Here is a 23,063-nt window from a genome sequence, read left to right as displayed (position 1 = left end):
TCTCTAATATTGAACTCAAAAAGCAGTGTCCAAACTAATACCTGCAGCTGAATGTTTATAATATAAAAATTCTTGTTTTAAGATTTTTTTATGGCTTTGCTGCGAAGTCGGATCCTTGTGTCAGGTGTTAGTCGTTCAATGTTTATATGTAACACTTCCGCCTTCAGAAATCTTACAACGACTTTCCCTATGTGCATTTTCCCAATTGTTTCCAACAATGTTCAAACCCCATAAAAAGCGATGTTTTATTCACGGTAACGGTATGTTGCATTTGGTTGCATGCCAGACACCAGGCCAATGCATTTTTCCCCACACAAACATTTTACTTGGACTGGTCATTAAATAGAAAGTAAAGTATCCGTCTGAAAGATGCACAGTCCATGTATTACAAATACATGGACAACGGACATAGCCCCACATTATTCAACCAGGTGTGAGTGTTTTAGCCATGTGTTTTTTTGACCTTACAAGTGGGATGTCCACCTATATCTATGATGGATAGAAAAGCAATATTTGCTAGAGTGCACTGGGTAGACTGATCTATCCAGCGTACATCTAGGTGGAAAACTCCCACTTGTGATGTCACTAAAATACAGGAAAAGGCTAATTTTCAAACGGCTCGTATGGCTTATCTTGCTCACACCTGTTGGAATGATATCTCCCCTTTTAATGAAGGGTTCGCTATCGCCTATTGTGATTAAATATTGATCAAACAATGCCCATTTGCTTGGCAGGTATACACACCGCTAGACACACCAGGCTCACACGGGCGATCACGTCTTTAGTCAGAATTTTTGAATTTAAGACTACAGCCTGTCACATCGCTGTTATTCAGAACGTGAATATCTGTTGAATGTCAAACATGATTTCTGCCTTAGTAACGTCCAGATAGATTTTTCACAGGCAATTGTGGGGAAGACATAACAACTCCCATTTTCCCAAACTGCTTCACAATGTATATTGATATTGTTCTGATTTAGAGACCCCTAGGCAGAAATTAAATCAAAAACCTCTTTACATTAGTAATTGAATCTCAAATGTTTTTCTTGGAGTATTTCTAACAATTGTTAACCTTATTTGATTGCATGAAAGTGTAACCTGCAATTTGCGTTTAATTCCATCAGGATCGGTCTCACCATGGCTTTTGGAAAGCGAGTGGCTGATTATGGATATCGGGCCTTTTCTGGATCAATGATGCTGCTGACGGTCTATGGTGGTTACCTGTGCGTATTGCGAGGATACCGCTATATGCAGAAACAGAAACAGCTCCAGATTTCAGCAGAAAACCAGGACACAGAAGTGATGAAAGACTAGATGGACTACGTTTTCATTGAAATTGATATTCATGTTTGGTTTGACCATTACAAAGTCTTGAAGATTTATTTATGGGCACAAATCTACTGGAAGTCATGGTAATGCCCATGCCCACGGTTAAATTGTTCCCGTTGCATACTAAATTATTGTAATATGACGACAAACTGTTTAAAAGAATGTACCAGTGGTGACAATATTGCCAATCATATCCGTTTTATGAACACCAGTTGTCCTCAATAATTGCAAGATGATATGATTGGTTGTAAAATAAATAATTGTCAACCAATAAACATGTCTATACTTTGGAGGTAAGAAACATATACACAAATGTCAATAAATGTCACAAATAAAGAAATACAATTAGTTTTTTTTACAAGGCACTTAATGGAGTATATGATACTTAAGATGTACATTTCTCCCACCTGGATATTTCAAAAGGCAGTGACCGCAATATTAAACATAATTAGCATAAAATCATAAACAAAGCTATCTATCTATAATGTGTTAAAGCAAAACAACCCAAATTCATCTGACCAATAAAACTGGAAGAGAACCCAGAAGCAAGCAATTTGCAGCAGAACTCGCCATTAAGACAAACACGACTAATCAAATGCCATAATAACAGGATATACAAATCATTCTTTTCAACAGATGTTAATCTTCCGTTGACCTACCCTCCCCGACCCCCTCACTATAAAGTAATTAAGGTAAATGTTATGGTATTGTTATAACCCAGTGTCTGGCCTCAAGGTCCTCAAGGTCCTTCTGCTGTTCCATGGCAGTGTGTTAGTGTGGCTGTTGTTGCCATGTATGAGTGGGTGAGGTGGCTGAGAGGGTGGGGGAAGCGTCTGAGAAATAGTTGGATGCAGAAAGGACCCCTCCACTCAGGGTGTCACCAGCCACTGTGGTTCATGTACTTAGTAGAGGTGCAGTGGCCGTTGGTGCCGTTCTCGGCCTTGGGAGAGAGAGGGGTGTGGGCCACGGCCCGGGCGACGGAGGCCCTGGACGCTTCGCCCTCCTCCTCCGAGCTGCTCTCGATGTCGCTGCGCACGTCCTTGCTCACCTGGCAGGCCAAAAGAAAGAAGAAGCAACTCATCAGCCATGCCCCTGACTCAGGGACGGGTTTTTCAGATTAGTGCAAACTTTCCATCACATGTTGTTTATAAGGACATTGTTGCATTGCTACGATAAATTGCTTTTTCTGGCATTCAACAGAGTTAGCTTAGTGGGGAATTTCCAGGGTCGATGTTCTTGGAGGGAATTGGGTCTCAAATTGGATGATCAAGGGGGAATAGGGACCAGGCTGACTGACTTCACTTCTTTCCAACCAATTATTTAAATACCACTTTGCATAATTATTTATATTTTATATTTATATAAAGGTAAAGGAGTATTATTTCCTTTTCCTAATATAATCCAGTTTTCTAAAACAAATTAAGACAGTTGGAGGAACATTCACACCTCTACAACCAACTACACCACTGGCCCCCAACACCCCATTGGTGCGGACCCTGGGAGTTTCTCCATTGTACTAACCTGCAAACCAAAACCTAAGAAATTCCTGCAAATATTTACTGTGCCGAGTTTAATCACAAGATGGCAGTATGGCGCCACATATTAATACATTATAAATACAAATATGGAAAGGGAGCACCACAGATGGAATGAAAGGGAAACTTACAGCACAAAGAAGGTAACATGTTGTCAAGCAGACAAGAGCGAAGGAAGAGAAGCAGAGATAAGATGAGCAGGAGTCACCGGATTTAGACAAAGAAATACACATGATCTCTGATCCCAGAGGAATCAGACGCTGCAGGAGGAATGAGAAACGAGCAACAGTTTCAAAAGAGATTGAAAGAATACAGTTACATACATCTCACAGCAAGGTCATGGTATTGTAGTGTGAAATATATGGTTGTAAAATGTGTTTACCCAACTACACTACACCAATGTGCAACATTTTCTTTGGTATTTTATTTCGTTCTTATTTTTTAAATCAAGCTTTGGGGCAGCCGTTTCAGAAAAACATCTAAAGAAAGATAAATTCTTCAGAGTTATAACTATAAATCAGAACATGTCACTATAGCCGTCACGGACAAACCATTAGGATTGGCATAGTGCATCCTAATTTTTTTTTTGATGGCCTATGTGGGGGAAAATAAGGGGAAAATAATATTTTTTTATATATATACTGCCAAAGCAGTGCAATATGCAGGCATCTTTGGGGACCAAAAAGGTGGAAGTCATTTGCAAATTTTCTTCCATTGAATGAGTGTGTGGGGTCAATATACAGTAAGTGACGGCACAATACATCACATCCAATGACCTACAGGAACAGAAAACCCAAATCAGATGTTTCGTGGGACTTTCCTGATAGATCTCAAGATATTTTAAAGATTTCATTCATTACACAAATTAGGAACAAATAGATTTCAAGGAACAAAATGGTATAATGGATTAAGCATTGGAAATATAAAGTAAAAACGTATTTTGTTCACTGATCACAACTTCACTTTCTTCAAGTGGTCTCAATCATCGACATGCTTTCTGGTAGTTTAGGTCGGTGGCCTGCGCTGGGCTGGGGCTTACCTTGCCGCGGAGCATAGCTTTGAGGGCTATGCGTGCTATCAGGTAGGACCAGATGACATGGAGCACTTGCAGCACCAGCAGCAGGGAATTGAAGAGCCACCAGGATGGGTACGGGCCGATGATGGCCCAGCTCTCAAACAGAGTGGTGTTCAGGATCCTGGAAGGAAAGACAAACTAAGTACAGCAGGAATAGTATATATGATTTTCAATTAAAGTACCATCCATCCATCTAACCATCTACCAGTAAACATATGTATCTATGTATATATATATATATGATTTTGATGATTATGACTCATTATTATTATTATTATTATTATTATTATTATGTCCAAATAGAAAGGGATATCAGGTGTTTACTACAGATGTAAATTAGTCTCTTAGCTAACTCGGAAATCTTTACATTTTAAGGGTGAACTAAAATGTTTGATTGATTTGCTGTACTGTCCAAGCCAAATTAATATTTAATAAATTATTAAATTATTTACTTAATAAATGACAAAATGACACACTTTCACTTTTAGGGGAAGTGAAAGCAGACAGCCTTTCCTGAGATTTTCATTCTATTTATACTGTCAGTAAAGGTTAACAGTATAATAAAACCATTAAAGGTTGTTGATATATTTTTTTATGCCCTAACCAGCAAGCAGAGCAAGGGCGATAATAAAGTTAAATATTGATAAATGCCTGGCCCACTTCCTCAGGTTACCATCCACTAGCAAGACAGGCTTACTGGAAAAACAAATGGCTATCATGGCAGGGTTTGACCTACGGGCTGTTGAAACATGTATTACAATTAACTCTTTGTGTACTCACCGTGTACCATGACCCTGACAGTGTGATGCGCAACACTCTCATCCTACACAGGCCTGCTTTAAAAAGCTTGGGTTTCAACGCTGGATCTCACCCCACGTCTGAGACAAGACCACTGCCTTTGTGTATGGACCATGTCAGCCCAAACCGCACCTGTCCTGCAGTAACCACACATTCCTGACCCTTCTCCTCTCCATTGTATCTTTTAAGTTTTCCTTTTTTTTCAAATGTTCCAACAGGTAGGGGTGCCTACCTGCAGGCTGGCCTTTAAATGAACCGCCTTCCCCCAACAACAGCAGTGAGAGGAGCGGTTTGCACCTTTCCACCGCATACACATCCAAGCTGAGGTGTGCATTTCCATTCCAATGTGACGTTATTATCCAGCCCCACCCCCCTCCCAATCTGCAGCACCACGACACCCAATACGGCTGCTCAGGTTACCTGTGTCCAAAACATGCTCCCTATGGCCCCGTGGCTATAGCAGATCAGCTCTGCAGCGGCAGCCTCTCTCTGTGGGATCGACCCCTCCCCCCGCCCCTCCACTCTCAATGGGCATGCCCATTGATTTGGGGATGTAGCGTTAATTGTATACCACTGAGAGGTCGTAAATAAGAGTCACGAGTCGTCTGGCTTCTCATCTCCAATGTAGTGCGATGTTGATGGGGGTTCATTTTTGTGATAATAGACGGAAACAAACTTTAAAGAGAAGTAGGATGAGTATGATATTCATGTCCATGGTACAATGTTTCTGACACCTACAACACTTGACACTAACCATAATGGAAAAATGACGAGGCGCGTGAGGAAGAAGGCAACACTGAAGAGGATGAACAGCACGTCACAGAGGCGCTGGTATTGGGCGTAGTTGGCCAGCTTGGCTGCCTGTTGGAGAAAGGCAGAAATAAGCAACACATTGGGACACACCTCGCCCTTAAAACCGATCCAGTTGTAGGCGGCAAACTACAATTAAATCCAAAAATCTCATCAAAGATATTCACATATCCTACCTCCAGGAGCCCTACTGAAGTTAAATATCAGTACAATGTTTTTAATAGTATCCCCATGGACGCCCTTAGTTTCCTTTAGGATGTTGGAAATAGTTTTTTATAGCCAATTACTTGTATCTAACACACAACCAACACATAATCAAAAGAAAGGGTGACACATGATTGTTGGATTAGGTTAAACACAAGGGTAGTCTAAGTCACAGATAAAGCCTCATCTTTTTTTAATTCCATGTCATCACATCCCTATTCCGACAACAGACAATACGATCACACTCATCAAGTGACCACAGAGAGGTGCGTCACAACATCTGTTACCGAGATTGTTAAAGAGAAAAGGTTTTGGACGCGCTTCCTCTACTCTACGACATGATCGGGATTCTTTATGGAACTACATCGGTGGAAATAAAATGATCGAGTTGTGAAAAGAGATCCAGTTCTCAATATGACGCCATCAATGTACGCAGGCTCTGATTGGGTATTTATAACATGTACTGTCAGCCCCGTGATCCATAGCTGGAAGGAGAGCAGGGCCGGCCACACAGCACCTGCCAGTGTTTAATGTGTCCGCCTACCGATGTCGGTTCCTCTCCAAGTGGAAGCATTTGAGATTGCCTCTAATGGCCAAATATCAAACACCACATGATTGTTCCTTCAAAGAGAGACCCCATTAAAACAATGTGCACTGTCAGATATCGTAGTGTTGCTGACCTTTGAGTTTCCGTTACAAGTTTGTTGGTGTTTTGTTTTAGTTTCAGTTCACAAAGTACTCTAAATGAATGACTTTTGTCTCGGTGAATAGAGTACTGGTTCTCTGACTCCATGACACGCTTTAGTTCCACTTAGAGCAGCGGTGACCTTTCCTTCAAAATTTCAGATCGGAGGACAATCAGGCCCTTTGTCATCGGCCGGCGGACGTTGGACAGCAGACTGACCTCTAGCAGGAAGTCGGAGGCGTCGTGGACGCTCATGACCAGGCTGCCCACACGCAGCATGTTGTTGGCGTAGGAGAAGCTGATGAGGGTCACCGTGGCCATGTGGTGGATGAACATGACCAGGAAGTCCTGCACACGAAACAGGGGGACAAATGCACGTCAACATGCATGAATGTGTGTGAGTGTGTGTGTGTGTGTGTGTCACTGATCATGTCTTGCAGACATAAATCTATGCTTGTATGTATGCATGTATGTAGTATTGATCACACTGGGGTTTTAACGCCACTTAACTGCTGATTGTGTTTATACAGTATTACTGTACTATGGTAAAGTATCAGCTACTAATTGACAAATACAAATCTAAATAAAAGAATAACATTAATGCATAGCTTTCAAACATCAAGATGTACAGCATTTATAAAGACAGGGGAAGCCCCCAAAGTTAACATTGGGCAGCAGCAGCAATGTTCAATGTGTGATATCTTCACTAGTTTAGTGTTCTGCCCGTGTCCTGCTTCATATTACATTACATTTATGCAACAGTTGTTTTGTCTACAGCAACTAACATAAAAGGGGCAAACCTATCATTAATGTTATGAGTGGCACCTGTTTTTGACAGAGGGTTCATTGTGGCTCGAACTATTTCCTGCTCTGAGTATGTGTGTACATATTTCACAGATACTGCCAACTTAGTGGTGAAATAAAAAAATGGGGGTGTGTCTCCTCTCTCTTCCCGGTCTTCACAACAGTCTACTGTTATGATTCAAACAATGAGGAAATTAACAAATAGGAATAATATATTATTTTCACATAAAAATAACCTGATAGATTTCAGTCTGTTGTATAATACCACAACCTGGGCAAAATGTAAATTGCCCAGTCCTATTTCGACACTAGTATTTCTGTATAAGATAGCCCAAGGATCTTTAAACCTCCTATCTATACAATGTTAAAGTCTTCAAAGTTGAGAGGCGAAGGCCCCTTGAACGTAAATGATGGTTGGGTTAAAGTTTTTTAGAACAAAGACGGTCATGACGGTGGGAATACCAGAGGTAACACAGAGGTCAAATCATGGAAAGTGCTGGCTCAATTCCAATATCTTTAAAGCTCACCCTTGTGGCCTTAACAACACAAATATACTAATGAATATGTGTTTGTATGTATACTTTTGAATGCATACCATCATTCAAACGCTTATGGCTCTTTCTATGTCCTGAATTCATATTCCAAGCTTACCACAAATTAATAACAAGCTCAGATCAAAAGTCTGTTCAATTTCAGGTTTTCATTCTGCAAAACATTATGAGGGAAATGATGTTCTCTCTCGCTCGGAGTATCAGGCTTAGACTTGGCATCATTGCGTCTTAATGATTATGTGGGGGTGCCCTGGATGGGCGCTGGGTTGTCATATGCTTACAGCTTGTGACCTCCCCCAGTGAACCACAATGGAACCTGCACCATACTTTCCACAGCCACTGGTAATACATGCACGAAAGCATGAACGCATGTACACACACACAAACATAAACACACCCAAACACATTAATATGCACACACACACACACACACACACACAATCACGCACAGCTCTTACCTTCCTTTTAATGTCAGTAAACTGGGAGAACATGAGCGACCAATAGAAGGCCAGCTCCATCACATAGTAGTGATACAGCCCTGGAGTCAGGACCTATGTGGAGACAGTTAAAACAACACAACATATAAGCCTCATCCCCCAAAGCCTGATCCTCAGTCGATCACACGATTTATCTCATCCAATCCTGTCCCTTTCTGGGCTGTTTTGCATCTGGATGACAGTCAGGTTAAACTTCAGGGGGTCCGAAAGCCGCTGACCAGGTGAGATGGCAGTCCGGAAAGAAGACTCAGACCCACGTTGGGCACATATAAACTGTACTGCTCGGGGGGGGGGGGGTTGAAGAAGGTTTTTAAACAAGCAGTGTACGCGTGCTAAAGGGAAGGAAATGGACGGCAACAATAGAAAGAATGTCACAATGACACAGGAGGAACCTGTGAGTGTGATACGATTTACCCTCAAAACTGGCCCACTGTTATTACTGATTGTAGGTGCGTACTGCGACTGAAAATTGGGCAGATGGAAATAGATGATAAGATGTTTTCAACTCACAAACAGGAAAATCTGTAACTCACCCTCGGGATAAATAGAAGGTCAACAATTTGGTTTGCATCCTTATAGTCAGCCAAATAATGGCATTTCAGATTACCCTGCGCCAAAAGATGAAAAACCTGCCCGACTTCTTTGACATTATTCACAAATCTGCATACTTCCTCCTCTCCCCCAGTAAAGCAGGAAATCAAAAGACTCCACTAAAATAAACATCACACATGACACCATCAAATTAGTAACATGACATAACATTGTAGGTCGAAGGAGTGTAAAGAATGAAATGGAAAATGTTCTACGACAATGTTTTTTTCTAAACAAATCTATGGATGTATTGTTTGTGCAGTGTTGGAAAGTTTAGGTTTTCAAAGTTGAGAGCCCAGCAACATCTTAATCTGTTATCTAGCATAACACCAGTTGTGTTTCTACCATTCAACCCCGATCCAAAATAGTGTACTGGTATAACACTGCAAAGTTATACTTTCTGAACCTGGAAGTTCCAACTTCCTTCCATGGCTGGAGTAAATAGAGGATGGGTATTGGGTTAAGGGGGCTTTGCTGTGCATCTCAAGCTGCATCTCACCTGATATGGATAGTTGTACCAGCAGTGCCTCGTATCCCACATCCAGGGGCACTGGGACAGAAACACAGAGAGGAGCTCATTAGTTCATCAAACAGATGAACTAACAGGCTCAACAAACAAGAGCCCTTTGCTGTTGAAAAGCAATTCAAAGCACACTTTCCCCAAGTACACACTTAACCCACGGACTGGCTGACTTACCCGCCAAAGAAACTGGATTCCATAGGTAAATATACAGAGATAAAATGTTAACCTCCACCTAATGAGGAAAAAACAGACAATGAGGCTCTTAGTGAAGCAATCTATGCAAACATCAAACACCTCTGCAAATCCCTCACCACTACCCAACCACCGCAACAAAACCAAACTACCAACAAACCAAATCTACCACTCAAAAGCTAACCCCACTGAGTATAGAAGCACTCACATGCTCTCGCAGAACTTGGTGTGTGTGCTGGGCTTGTCCTGGTTCCTGCGGCGTCTGAACCATCGCTGGACCTTCCTCACCTGCCAGTCCAGCTGCTTGGAGAGGCCCTCCAGGTGGCGCGAGTCTGGGTTCTGTTGGGTTGAACCGGAACGAGCCGAGGGGGTGAATAGACACAAGTCAGATGGAAAACAATAAGACACAACCTGTACAGGGAGATACAGTGGGGAGCTACAGGGGCTGATTGGTTTTTCAAGATGTAAATAAAAAAGGACCCCAAAATCAAACCACCTTTCCAAAACGTGTCAAATCTCGAAAAACTATAAAAAAGTCATGAGAATTCAAACTGAAACTTTTATCAAACGGTTATTCAAATGCAGGTTGATGTGAAAGATAACTGAGTCAGTGTTTTCCTCCATGCCTGTTCATGTTCAGGACTGTCCTGTTCACACGATTCCCTGAAATTGCTCCACATAATGTTCCAACTGTCCATACCATGTGACTCAAAATTCATGAGAATAATCTTGATAGTGGAATTCATTTATATAGGACACTTCTTGAACTCAATGTGATCAAAATAAGAAGTGATAAAAGCAACAAATAGAGAAGATCGTTGCAAGCGGATAATATTGTTTTGCTTTGATTTATTCCCCTGTTTTAATTGTGTGGTTTTGGCTGCCAGAACCACATGACACGTCAACATTTCCTTCACAGTTCCTCCTAGCGCAAGTAGCTGTTAGGCAACAAAAACTGAAGCTGCAGACTCTGAACCACGGCCAGAACATATGAATAAGCACCAAAGAGCTTCAATATTGTTATCTACTGCCTTACTTCAACTACACCATTTATTTGTCTTTGCTTATTCACTTTGAAGTGTCTGAACTTAGAAGGAACCAAGTGTATAAGTGAGATATGAGAGAACCATCGGCAGGACCATTTGTAACTAAAGTATAAAGCTTTGGAGCAGACCGCTCAATAAAGTCAATTAAGCTTCACCCTTGCTCTTTACAAAACCACTATCAAATCAAGTTCCCTGCATGAATCTTCTAACCTGCTCACGGAAGAGATGAAAAGGGAGGAGTGTGAATCCTCTATCACGCCTCCTTCCAGTTAGCATAGCTTAAAGCCCCGGATGAAATAAAACAATTACAGAATGGCTCATGTTGTTAAAGCGCCTTGCCTCGGGGCATGTATGGGTATGTTTGTGCAGCACAGCCAATCCTAACCCTTCCCTTTGTTTGCTGTGTTTTACCATGCGAGGACCGTGGGCGGCCAATGAACAGGTAGCTGGAGCGGGTGTGACAGGCCAATTAAAGTGGACATTGTGAACGGGGAGTGGCCATGTTTGCCAGGGCACTGGTCAGTCTGCAGCTTTGTGACCCAAATGATGTCCTTTGGGTGGCAGTGTCCCCCAATATCGCTTTTGTTTGGGATTCATTATGAATCCCAAACGTGAAGGCTTGACTTCCACATAAGTAATCCATTAAAGCCCTTTAATGGACTTCATCAAGTCACTTCATCAAGAATGACGAATGCTTATTTTCCACAATCCTTCTGTTCTGCCTGAACCAGCTGAATGAAGGAATACACCAACTACAAACACGCACAATGCAATGGAAGACGCTGGGACAAATAGGTCCTACACATAGTCAGACTTTGACCAAAAAGGTCATTTTTATGCCTTTTCAAATCAACATGCATGGAATCGATTCTAATGTTAGTCATGCTGCAGTTCCCAACACTTCAAAAGAAGAAAACAGGGAAGAGTTGTTCGATTAACTGGTGAGCCACAGTGAGAACATTCTACCTTTGTGATGGACATGTACACCTTCTCCAGCACAGTGTTGGGCTGGGCTCTCAAGCTGATCTCTGCCTGGAGGTGGAGACTCCGGGCACAGGTGCTGGCCACATATCTGTCACAGTGATGGAAGAAAGAAAACACATCCGGTCAGTCAATCTTATGCTTGGGTGACCACTGATACCCATAAATACAAAGATGAAGCCCTTGTGACCGTGGAAGGCTATGAAGCTTGTTCTTAGCTTTTTGATGAGTGACAGTGGCGTTGGAGGAAGTATCTGATTGCAGGAAATGTTTGTGTCATTCATTGAATATCAGCACAGATCACAGCTGTGGATAAGACCTAGTCAACATCTCACTGGTGCTACACCTAATACAATTCAGGACCGCTGAAACCAAATTACCTTTCAGTGGCAAACAGAACACAAAGGGGAGTTGAAAGCAGTTGTAACGCCTGTGGCCTCACCGTTTTGGTTTTCACACAGAGAAGTTGTCTCATCTCAAGTTGCTCATGTTAGTCAAAGACAGTGATGATGGTGTTTTTCTCTTTACACTCAAATAATAATTGGAATTAAACTGGTTTATATAATATAGTAAACCCTTATTATAACCTTTATTCTTAAATATTGGCCACTGAGAAGAAAGCAGGCTCATTTATAGATCAGTTCATGGTCAGAAACTATGAAACACTAGGTGTGCAATATAACATGTCCAGGGTAAAATAAACGTATCTAATGCAAACAATATGCAAAGATCAAATAACCATACACATTCCAGTGGGCTATATTTTCATCAGGTATTCAAAAACTCTATTTGCTCAGAACAAGCATACTTTTCTCCAAAATGCAACCTACTTGCAAAGAAAAGGACATTGTCTGTATAGGGGGACAAATATTGACTAGACGGGCTGAGATTGCACTGTGAATTGTGCTATAGAAATGCTAGGGCTGACCTTTCATGTTGAGTTGTTGTAAAGAAAGAGTAGTTCAGCCAATCCCCCTCAGAATACTATGGGAGAAAAGCATCAAAAATAGTTCATATTGGCCAGGCCGAATGTGTATACACCTCCTATGGCATTAGTGGCAAAAATAAGCGGTAAAAATGGACTCCATCCATTCCCTTTTAAGACTTGTGTCCACTCAGAGCGCTAATTATCGCCTCAAATGTACCAATTCAAATACACATTCATACACAGCCGGCGGTGTCAGAAAAGACACTGCGGTGTCAGACATGCGGCCAATCAAATGGCTTCATACCATTATTGCCTCACATCATTCCCAACACAATCATACTACGACAGCAGTGTCAACCATGCAATGCAACAGCCCAGTCTTCAGGAGCAGTTGTCCTGCTCAGGGACCCCTCGACACCAAGCTAGGAGGAGCCGAAGATCTACCCTTACTGGTTGCCAGACAACCTGCTCTACCCTGAGGGCCACTGTCGCCCTGGTGGTGGCTCCTGAGACATGGGCCATGATGACATAGCGTTAGGAGACAGACCGCCTGAAGACTGCAAGGGGGAGGAAACTTTTCCAGGAAATCTACTGCTTCTATTCAGTTAAAGAAAAAACGAACGCTCATAGATGGATAATGCAAGCTGTTTTTTTGTTTTTTTCTTTTAGTATTTACAATGCATTCTAGTGTATGAACCAGTTTCATGACTAAAGCTAACAGGAAGTGATGGTAGAAGACAGTAGAAGATAACACAGATGAAGAGCCATATAGGATGATACCAGGAAAAACTCCAATACGAACGATAACAACTGCAGGCATCTAGATAATTTTTTTAATGAAACATATAATTGTGAACCCACTGAGATACTGGAATTAGATTAGGAATGAATTCACAGATCCAGTTTGTCAAGTATTGGCCTAGTTATAAAACAATGGAAAGGGCAGGTTCTATAAAGGGCAACAAAAGCTGGGAGAGTCACACAGAGTGTCTCCTTGTCTCTGTGAGGCACAACACCTTTTTTCTACTAGTGGAAACGTGACACTGGCTGCAGCGCCACAACCAGAGCCACTGAATCGAATTACGAGCGATCACACTTCAGAGTTTTGTTTGTGGCCAACACCATAAATAAACAATCTCACACTTATTATTTTTCTTGTTATCACTTGTTGTTTTTTTTATCTCATCGCTGTGAATCATCCGGCCTTTGCTTAGGCCTGCATGTACCTGCACTATCTGGTTCTCCATTGAAAACAAACGTTCCCGACCCTAGAGATACTAATCTCATCTTTCAGCTGGAACAACCCGATGCTAGCCTCGGCTTCAACTCCCCCCAAAAATGATGACAATACATTCCCTAAGAGAATCCAGCTGTGGTTGTGAATGGGTTTGGTTAGCGCACATTCATGAGGGTCTGATTTAAAGATGACTCTTGTTTGACTGTTTGTATGTATCGCCCTCGGGCGACATACCTGCAACAGGTCAGGATCTTGCTATGCCAGACCTTGGACCATTTGGTCGGTCACCAAGGCCAAACGCAACGACTAGCAACAGAAGCTCAAGAAGCCAGCTTAGTGTTATCCAGTACACATCATTGTTTGTGGTTCACCGTTCAACCCATGACATGGATCAGAAAGGCTTGGGGGCCTGAGCGGAGAAAGTAGCCTGACTGTTGTTCAACAAACTCATTGCCAAGCGCCAGGAATATGATCGCACAATAAGGCCTAATGCAATTGGTTAAAAGAAAGTTATTTCAAAAAGTGTCTTGGATATATAAATGATAAGAGATTTGGAATTGGTGGAATCATTAAAAACTATCATGTTTTACCAGTTGTCCAATTTGGTTATCATCATGAGGGATTCAACATTATGAGGACTCTAATATTTAGACCATGAAACAGCTACAGTTTGCACATATTTTCTACCAATTGCTCATGGATACATGTGAGCACACGTACTCATGGTGTAAACACCGGGTATTGATGACAATGAATGGTGTGAGTGAGGGTTTCAGTGTGGGTGACAGAGTAAGAGACATCACGTGCAACTTATGCATGTGTCTCGCTCAACACCCGTCCATGGCTTTGCATCCTTCGACGTGAAGGGCAATAAGGAATCCAAGCTTGGCTGTAATTTCTTTCCACTTATGGGTGAATGAATGAGCCCATAAGTGGAAAGAAGGCCTGCGCAACACCCTTCAGCGGTAGCAGTAAATGGTTTCGGATAACATCGACCCCTTGCCCTGCATCTGCCTCACCTGCGTCTTGGCAACGGAAGAAAGCAGGTGAGACGTGGCCCGGTGAGCCCAACCGAGCATCAGAACCTTGTCTCTCGTTGCTCCTTCACCAACCCCGTTACCCCGGCTCTAGATGCAATGGCTTAATAAACACAGTCGTGTTTTCTTACTCTGACGTCTAACAACTAGGCGCAGGGCTTGTCGATAGTACATTTGAATGGACTACCTGCTGTGCAGACATCGGACTCCTAAAGTAGGGTCCCTTCTCGGGGAATCTTCTACCTTTTTCTATTTCCCGGGTGGGTTTAGGGGATTGTTCATTTCTAATAGCCGTTTAAGGAGGCGAGAGTTACAGTGGACGTCGTTTAAAAGCGTATGAAAGGTGGATGGGGAAGATCGTAATGTGAGCACTGACTTGTTGAATCCCATTCACTGCTTTCATTTAATAAATAAACAAATGTGTGCCTGCCTTGCACATGGTTAAGAATCGTTTTTGGATACATATATACAGCTGTAATGTTTAAACCGCATAGACCGTTTTTCCTACTACTTTCATTATACTTCTAATGTTGGTACTTTCAAATGTATTAGGTAAATTCAATTTTGAGTGTATTTCATCTGCCCATGGGGCAGATGAAATTGCAAAACATAAACAAATATGGCCGTGATGACAATTTTAGACATGTCATCAAGTGCAGCTATTAAGGCATGTCTATCAAGCAAAGTGTGTGCGTGTGGGTGCGTGTGGGCGTGTGTGTGTGTGTGTGTCTGTGTGTGTGTGTGTGTGTGTGTGTGTGTGTGTGTGCGTGCGTGTAAACGTTGAAACACATGAATAATTCTTAGTGAATGGTTTTGAGGTGCTCAATGGCTGAAGCTTACTAATTTAACATTGAGCACAAAGGCCCAATACACTTCCCCAATGCTGTCGGCACTAGACAGCTTAGTAGTTTTCTTATTTCATCGAGCTCTTTGAATGTAACACAGGGCATATCACATGGTGAACCAAACACCAGGGATCTGGCAGGCGTGCATGATCCCAGGAGGACACACCTGAGGCATGCGTATTTCACTGTAGTGCGATTTGTTTACTATGAATAGGGTGTTTCGGTCTGAAAATATTCCTTAATAATGGTTAATTCCACCATTTATGAACCAGTTGTTACAACTTTGTAATAAAGGAAATAAGCATAGTAGAGTAAAGTAAGTTATCCTAAACAAGAACGTATACATACAGCTCAAGCTGAACTACCTTGTGTGTGGTTGTGTGTGTGTGTGTGTGTGTGCGCGCGCGCGCGTGTGTTTGAGCGCGCTCTTCTTAGCCAAGAAACACAATGTGCTATGAGTCTAAACTTTGTGTAATGCAAATGTTCCGATCGTTAATCAATACAACAATGTACAGTTTCCCTCCTTTCGCGCCATCTAACAACAGATATCCATCTCTCCGCTGTACGGAGGAGACCGAAAGGAAGAACGAAGGAGCAACACATCAGTAGTGATGCTGATAGCTAATATTACGACTATGGTCTAAAACTGCGAACCAAGTCCCCATATCTAACATATTGTGAAAGTTACTATAAGAATTTGGGAACTATATTATTATTGCATACAAACCTCTCGAAGAGTATTCTCACGACCAATATCAACAAAGCCAGGGGTAGAGCGGACAACAAGTGCCGTGCTTTAGGATACTCCACCCCGGGAGCCGGGTCTGCGAGGTCCGCCCAGGTCACGTTGTGTGGCAGCCAAAACCGTTCGTTCCAAAACCAGGCTGAAAGAGCAGCCATGCTTTAGTCTCGTACTGCCAAACCCTCCAAATAGTTTTCGTTTCTCGGGGAAAAAATGTCCTAGAATGCCGTCTCAACCCTGGGGCCGGTATGGATGAGTCCCCAGCACCCAACCACCGCCCTAAGGAGGATTGGGATTGAGGAAGTAAAGGCGGTGCCGCCTCCCGACGGTTAGAGCAAGACGCTCAAAAAGTGATGGGTGGACGACCCTTCAGTGTTCATGACCATATCCCTTGTGCCTTGAATTGATCCGCGTTCCCCTTTATTATAGATGTTGACTTGCATTAGTCAGAACTACGGATTTATAGACATACGACGCTACAATTGCTGAAACAGGAAGAAATCAAATAGTTGACCTGAAGTAACGTGCGGATTAAAGGGAGAAGGGCACCACCAAGTGGTCATTCACGGTATATGAACATACATGCAATTTAATGATATTAACATTTATTAAGACACAGAAAATTAATCTAGTTCCAACCCGAAAGTAAACTGCATCATACAATTATGGAGTTAAAATGACTAAACTAAAATGACTTATGGAGTTAAAATAATTAAACCGAGCTGAAAGCCAAACATTTTTTGCATGCAGGTCGATACATTCATTTAATGGCCAGAATAGGTAGGCTACTGTATATTGGATAGGAATGTTTGATTTCTTCAGGTTACCTATGATAAGGCAGCTGCAATGCTATTCAAACTCTACCATCTTATTATAGATGCACCTTCGCCTATTGGTGCATCATGTTATTATTAGAAAAGTAATGGGTAGTTGGCTTAGTAGCTATGCAAGGGATGGTGGCCATGAAACAAAGAACGATTAATAAATGCATGGTCATTAGAGGAAGACCATAGGATTTGCAGTGGCTCTGTAGCCATTAGTTTGTCATGCTCAAGACATGCTCAAGATGGGTGAAGTACTTCTCCACGGTTTCAATATTTCCTGTGGTTGCGTCATAGGATTTATTTCTCAATTGTCATCCAATAAAAGGTGTTACTAAAACCAATACATTCTTCTTTCCATACAGAAACTGATCATGATACGGACCCACCTCCATATTCTTGATTAAATTACATTGTGTGGCTTAGTTCTTACATGATAAATGTTTAAACCATAAATAGAAAATAGAGCAACAGTCAATAATATACGTATATGTATTAAAAAATTTAGTTAATCTATTAATCAGTTCCAAGTTTATTTAACATTATCTCAGCAAGACTCGTTTTCGTTCTTGTTCCACGTGCAAAGGGGACTCATGTCTTTGCAGGCCATGAACTTTGAGAAAGGTCAAAATGGCCAGTCTAGAAAATGGTAAAGGTGAAACGTTTAGAGTAGCAGATTAGTCTGGCTCAGATCAGGTTACAGTCAGGCAGAAAAGAGCATGCCTTTGTTAAAGACCTATCACCAAGCTCCAGCACGATCATTCCAATTCAAAAAGTTAAACGTGACACAATCTGAAGTAATAATATCAGTAAAATAACTATACACGTGTAGTCTTCAAGTACTTTATTAAGCTCAGTACAAATTATTGCATATATTACACTATTCCTTAAAAAAACCGGGCATAGCTGCGGCACTGTGGTTAAGAAACTGATGTCACTTGCATCAGACATGGGTGTAAAAACAAAGCGTACATATTTGTCAATTGGCAATGCTAAGGCACTTAAGTTACAGTTATGTTGAAATGAAGGACACATTTATTCAAGTCACAATGTTAATTACTAATACCTTAAATATCATACCCAGTTGTAACGGGTGTTTCAGTAACATCTGGTTGTAACACAGTAATACTGTATTTAAACAAAGCCTAGGGGTTAGGTCTTATGGGTTAAAGCCGCGGTAGGGCACTTCCATACTTCAACAAAAGACGATGATCAGTTTAATTAGACGAGGTACAATTGTCATGCCACTAGGTTTTCGTTGTGTAGTCACCTCGGCTAGCTTCAGCCTACATGTTCAAGTGTCCTGCGGTGGTTGGTTGGTTCTATTACTTGTGCTCTGGGTGGTTCTGCAAGCAGCTGATGAATTCTGTGACCGGGTGTCCGTTAAAGCAAATCTGGTAAACCGCATTGAACAGAGGGAACCTGGAGAGTACAAGAGAAGAATGTTGTCCGTTTCATGCTCGTTAGGAGGGATTTTCTATCCCTTGATACCAGTGGCACCATAACCCTACAGGATTACCCTTACAGGAACTTTGACCAAAGTCTTGTTGCATATTGCTTATTTTACAAACATTTATTGGTATTTATTTTGTATCAATGTAAAATGTGTCCAATATAAAGCAACTCACTTGTCAACCATGTTTTTGGATTTCAGGATACGGTTGACCTCTCCTGCAGTTGCCGGTCCCTGAAGCTTCTGTCCGTTCAGCATCTCAATCTCCAGCTCCTCGATGGTCTAGACGGGCACACGGTTCACATATTGACTACCCACGGTTTCACAAACGAGCATGAAGATTCACTCTGGAACTAAACACACAGGGACACATAAAAGAGACCTCCTCCCATCTCAGGTCACAAGGCATACACCTACCTTTCCTGTTTTGGCGAAGGCCTCGGCGATCTTGCGGTTGCGTCCGCCGTAGCAGGTGGTGATGAGGTCGGCCACGCCGCAGCTCTCCAGGAAGGTGGTGGGGGTGACGGGCCCGTCAGTGCAGAACACCTTGGCGAAGGCGATCATCTCCATCAACCCCAGGCGGATGACTGCAGCCTTGGTGTTGTCTCCGAAACCCAGGCCGTCGCAGAAGCCTGCGCCCACCGCCACGATGTTCTACGGTTCATTCAACGATTCACACAAGTAGAAACAAGGGTCCTGAATATGTATATTCTCAGGCTCTGAGGCAGGATGATGATGCACTTTAAACAGACGGATTAGTGCAAAATATACTGTAGATACACATAGCGATACAATATATAATGTATTGGTAAAAAACAGAGTGATTAGTTATAGATGCTATTACTATGGGCGCAAAAACAATTGCTACCCAGCTACCAAGTATTTAAATGTCTTTAACATCTTATCAAAGTTACAGCTGCATGGGTCAGCCATGTTATAGTCTGGCAGACCAAATTAACTTTATTTAACACAAAAGGAGGACCTCTGACCTTGAGTGCTCCACAGATCTCCACTACGTCCGCCTCCGCCACCACAGTCACACGGAAGTTAGTAGTTTGCATCAGCTCCTTCAGAATGGGTCCATTCACTTTGTCCTTGCAACCTGAACAAAACCGGCACAGTTCTTGTTTGGCAAGTTCGTCCACGAAGGGCTCAAAAAAGCATGAACTTATTTAGCTTTGTAAAATGTATATAAATCATGTCGTTTTATACATTTACTTTCCTATTAAATATATGGTCCGTACCAATGGTGGTTTCACAGAACTTCTCCTCAGCGACCTCATTGGCTATGTTTGCTCCCATAAGGACGGTCATTGTGATGCCCAGCTTTCCTTTGATCACCTCAGAGATCAGCCTCAGTCCCTCTGGGCCCTCATCTACACCCTGCAAGATGCAACCACCAACAGGATGATTGCAAGGGCAACATACAAGGGAACATACCAACTTAATACAAATTGGATCATCAGAATGCCCAGCACGGGATTCCATACCTGATTTTGGTAGGTGGTAATTAATAGTTTGTAAGGAAATCACTAGGGAATTATTTTGATTTCTTCAAAAGTATCCAGAGGAGAGAAAGTGAACTTCGCCCACTGACTTGTTGATAAAAGCAGGTGTGCAAAAGAAAAATGCTGTACGTCACCTCCGTAGGAAGGAGATCATTTCTTTAAGTAATTGCTGCCCCCCACCTTGATGAGAGACATGCCAACGGCCTCCTTTTTGATGTGGTCCTTGATGGTGTCGCACACTCGGACAATGAACTGGTGGGGCACCACGAAGATCAGGATGTCGGCTCCCTTCGCTGCCTCCGCCAAGTCAGGGACTGCCACCTAAGAGACGGAAGAAATTAGAAAATAATATTTTAACAGATCAACGAGAATAGTGAAGCTCTGGGCCTATTACTGTCGAGCTTGTTAAAGTATTGATTCATTATTATGAACGTACTTAAAAAAGTAAATATGCACCATCATCGTGATTTTGACATTCTCTTTGACTATTAATAGCCGGGAAACCATATATTCAACACGATTGAAATAGTGCATGAAAATGTGTTCAAGTATTATAGTACTGCTCACCACATTTGGGGGAAGCTTGTGACCGGGCAAATATTTAACATTTTCATGGTCAATGTTGATGATTTCGGTGAGTTTCCTGCCCTCGATCATCTCCTCAAAAACCCACATGTTCACCGTCGTGTCAAACTGGTCATACTTGGCTGCATTGGCGCCTACTATCTTAGCGATGGCAGACCCCCTGGAGACAGAGCATTGCGACTTACCAGGCTTTCATGAAAGTTAGGCTACTGATTCGAGAACCATAACAATGAATATGTAAATATTAAATTGGTTAGTGAGGTAGACACTTTTATTCAATAACACGGCTACGTACAACTGTATAGGCTACATTTTTAAATTGGAAGTATAGTCTATGCGTTATTGTCAATTCATATATTGGAAGTATAGATCTACTGTAACCCCATATGTGATAGGCTACAATACATTGCTGTATAGAAAAACAATCATGGCTTTCCGTTGTAGAAATCAGTCCAGACTAGATAAACACTGTTTGCCGAACAGTTTGACACAATCCATCACCCATTCTTCAATCATAGACACCACCAAGGTCTTTCCCATATCACATATCCTAGAAATTAACCCCCATGAGGGTCCCCCATAGACCGCCAGACAACGAGGACAGTATCGCCTCACAGAAACGGGGGTGAGTGACAATACCTTCAACACAACTTTCGGCTCACCATATAAGTTGATAGCTAAGCGAGAAAAGCGAGTGTGAAACACATCGAACCATTAAAATAGGTTGCTAAATGGGTTCCAGATACAGAATAACTCGGTCACTGTTCTAACGAGAAGAGAAATGCTAATTAAATGCTTACCAGTTACCAGAGCCAATGATGCAGACTCTCTTTCCCACTGCCATGTTAGGTTGGTTCGTATCGCCGTCTCAGCTACGGGTGCGAAGAGCGCCAGACCTAGAGACAGTGTATTTATACCATCGCAGCTATGACTCCCCACAGCTGAGGACGGCCCCATCTCATTGGTTGATCAGTCATGGTGGCCCACGGCAAACCCACTAAGTAACCAAGTTAAGTCAATCCATTCGTTGGTAAAGGAAAACAATTTATCGTATCAATGTTAAATAAATAATTTAATCATTGTAAAATGGCGTAGCATTGAATGACGACAAAATACCAAACTTACTTTCACATATCCTTTATTATAACATAAGATAACATACAGAAAAATAGGCTTGGTCCATGAAAATATCTAAATTTCCAAATAGTAATAGTCCCGATTACTCACTGAAATAATTTCAGCCCTAACGGTAGCCCCACATTCCTAATATCCCCCCAAACTACATTAGTGTATTTAGACAACTCTGAACATAGACGGACCGAGCTTGACAGGTCCACAGACCGAGCTTCAGTGATGCAAACAATGTTGCATACAATGAACACTACATAAATTGGCTGCAAGAGATATTAAAACAACTGAAAATGTAATAAAGAGGCCAGGCAGAATCAGTGACCAATGAGCCAGGCTAGATCTAGCTTTTTTATATGGCTTCTCTGCTCATGATTAAAAATTAATTTAAAAAAGCCAATGATTCACCGATGTCCACCTGGAAGCTTTAGTACTAAATGATTGAAGAATGTGTCAGCTGGAAAAAACCTAGAACAAGTTTACTTTACATCTTATTTTTTTTTCCTGCTTTGCATTTTACAAAACAAGCCTAGAGTTATACAAGCTAATTGTTTGATAATTGAGTACTAGCTAACAATACATTTAATATAATCAATATAAAAAAAACAAAAAAACAAAGACTTTCATACCCAATACAAAAACCAATTTTCACGGAAGTGGTTAAGCATTAGAATTTAGAGTAGGGGGGAATTCAGGGACGAAAAAACAAAAGAATGTCTACACATATCAGGTAATAAGTCATGACAGGTGATGTTCTGATAGTGTAGTAGCATCATCAATCACAAAGGTGTCCCCCACCACCAATACTACCGGACTGGGAACTGGCGGTTCTTAGATGGAGGCGTGTACAGCTCTCTCGCAAGGGGGTGTTGGCAGGGAAAACACAGGAACCACACTACTAATTCATAGTACCTGGATATACCTTGTGGGGGAACCGGTGTATTAAAAGTTGTGCGACACAAGGACACAGTCCATTATAAAATAAAGCAATGCTTCCGGGACAGGCTCAAGCAACTATCAATTGGAGTTACAGCAGTGGGTTGATTTGATGGAAACATCCATCCCGTGGTCCAGGTCTTTCTAGGTTTTAATCCCCCCCCCCCCCCAAAAAAAAAAAAAAACCTCACGATTTTAATTCATACATACCAAGTAACCACC

General features: G+C 41.9%; 2 protein-coding genes across 2 annotated transcripts; both read right to left on the bottom strand.

Moving 5' to 3' along the window:
* Positions 1-1,348: 1,348 nt before the first annotated feature.
* On the bottom strand, positions 1,349-16,699 carry cers5 (ceramide synthase 5). The gene is made up of 10 exons (XM_079748261.1): positions 16,396-16,699; positions 11,607-11,712; positions 9,803-9,933; positions 9,577-9,634; positions 9,379-9,429; positions 8,250-8,342; positions 6,656-6,784; positions 5,492-5,598; positions 3,904-4,060; positions 1,349-2,377 (listed from the first exon to the last, which is right to left on the bottom strand). Exons 1-10 carry the CDS (start codon positions 16,566-16,568, stop codon positions 2,207-2,209), a joined length of 1,176 nt encoding a protein of 391 aa, XP_079604387.1. The 5' UTR covers positions 16,569-16,699; the 3' UTR covers positions 1,349-2,206.
* Positions 16,700-18,105: 1,406 nt separating this feature from the next.
* On the bottom strand, positions 18,106-21,702 carry LOC307084252 (glycerol-3-phosphate dehydrogenase [NAD(+)], cytoplasmic-like). The gene is made up of 8 exons (XM_079748556.1): positions 21,578-21,702; positions 20,760-20,937; positions 20,373-20,513; positions 19,929-20,067; positions 19,674-19,786; positions 19,102-19,338; positions 18,860-18,966; positions 18,106-18,653 (listed from the first exon to the last, which is right to left on the bottom strand). Exons 1-8 carry the CDS (start codon positions 21,619-21,621, stop codon positions 18,557-18,559), a joined length of 1,056 nt encoding a protein of 351 aa, XP_079604682.1. The 5' UTR covers positions 21,622-21,702; the 3' UTR covers positions 18,106-18,556.
* Positions 21,703-23,063: the final 1,361 nt, after the last annotated feature.

This window comes from Pollachius pollachius (assembly GCF_949987615.1).
Source record: "Pollachius pollachius genome assembly, chromosome: 12".
Classification (NCBI taxonomy): Eukaryota; Metazoa; Chordata; class Actinopteri; order Gadiformes; family Gadidae; genus Pollachius; species Pollachius pollachius.
Note: the sequence above shows the minus strand (reverse complement) of the source record. Positions and strands in the feature narration are given on the sequence as shown.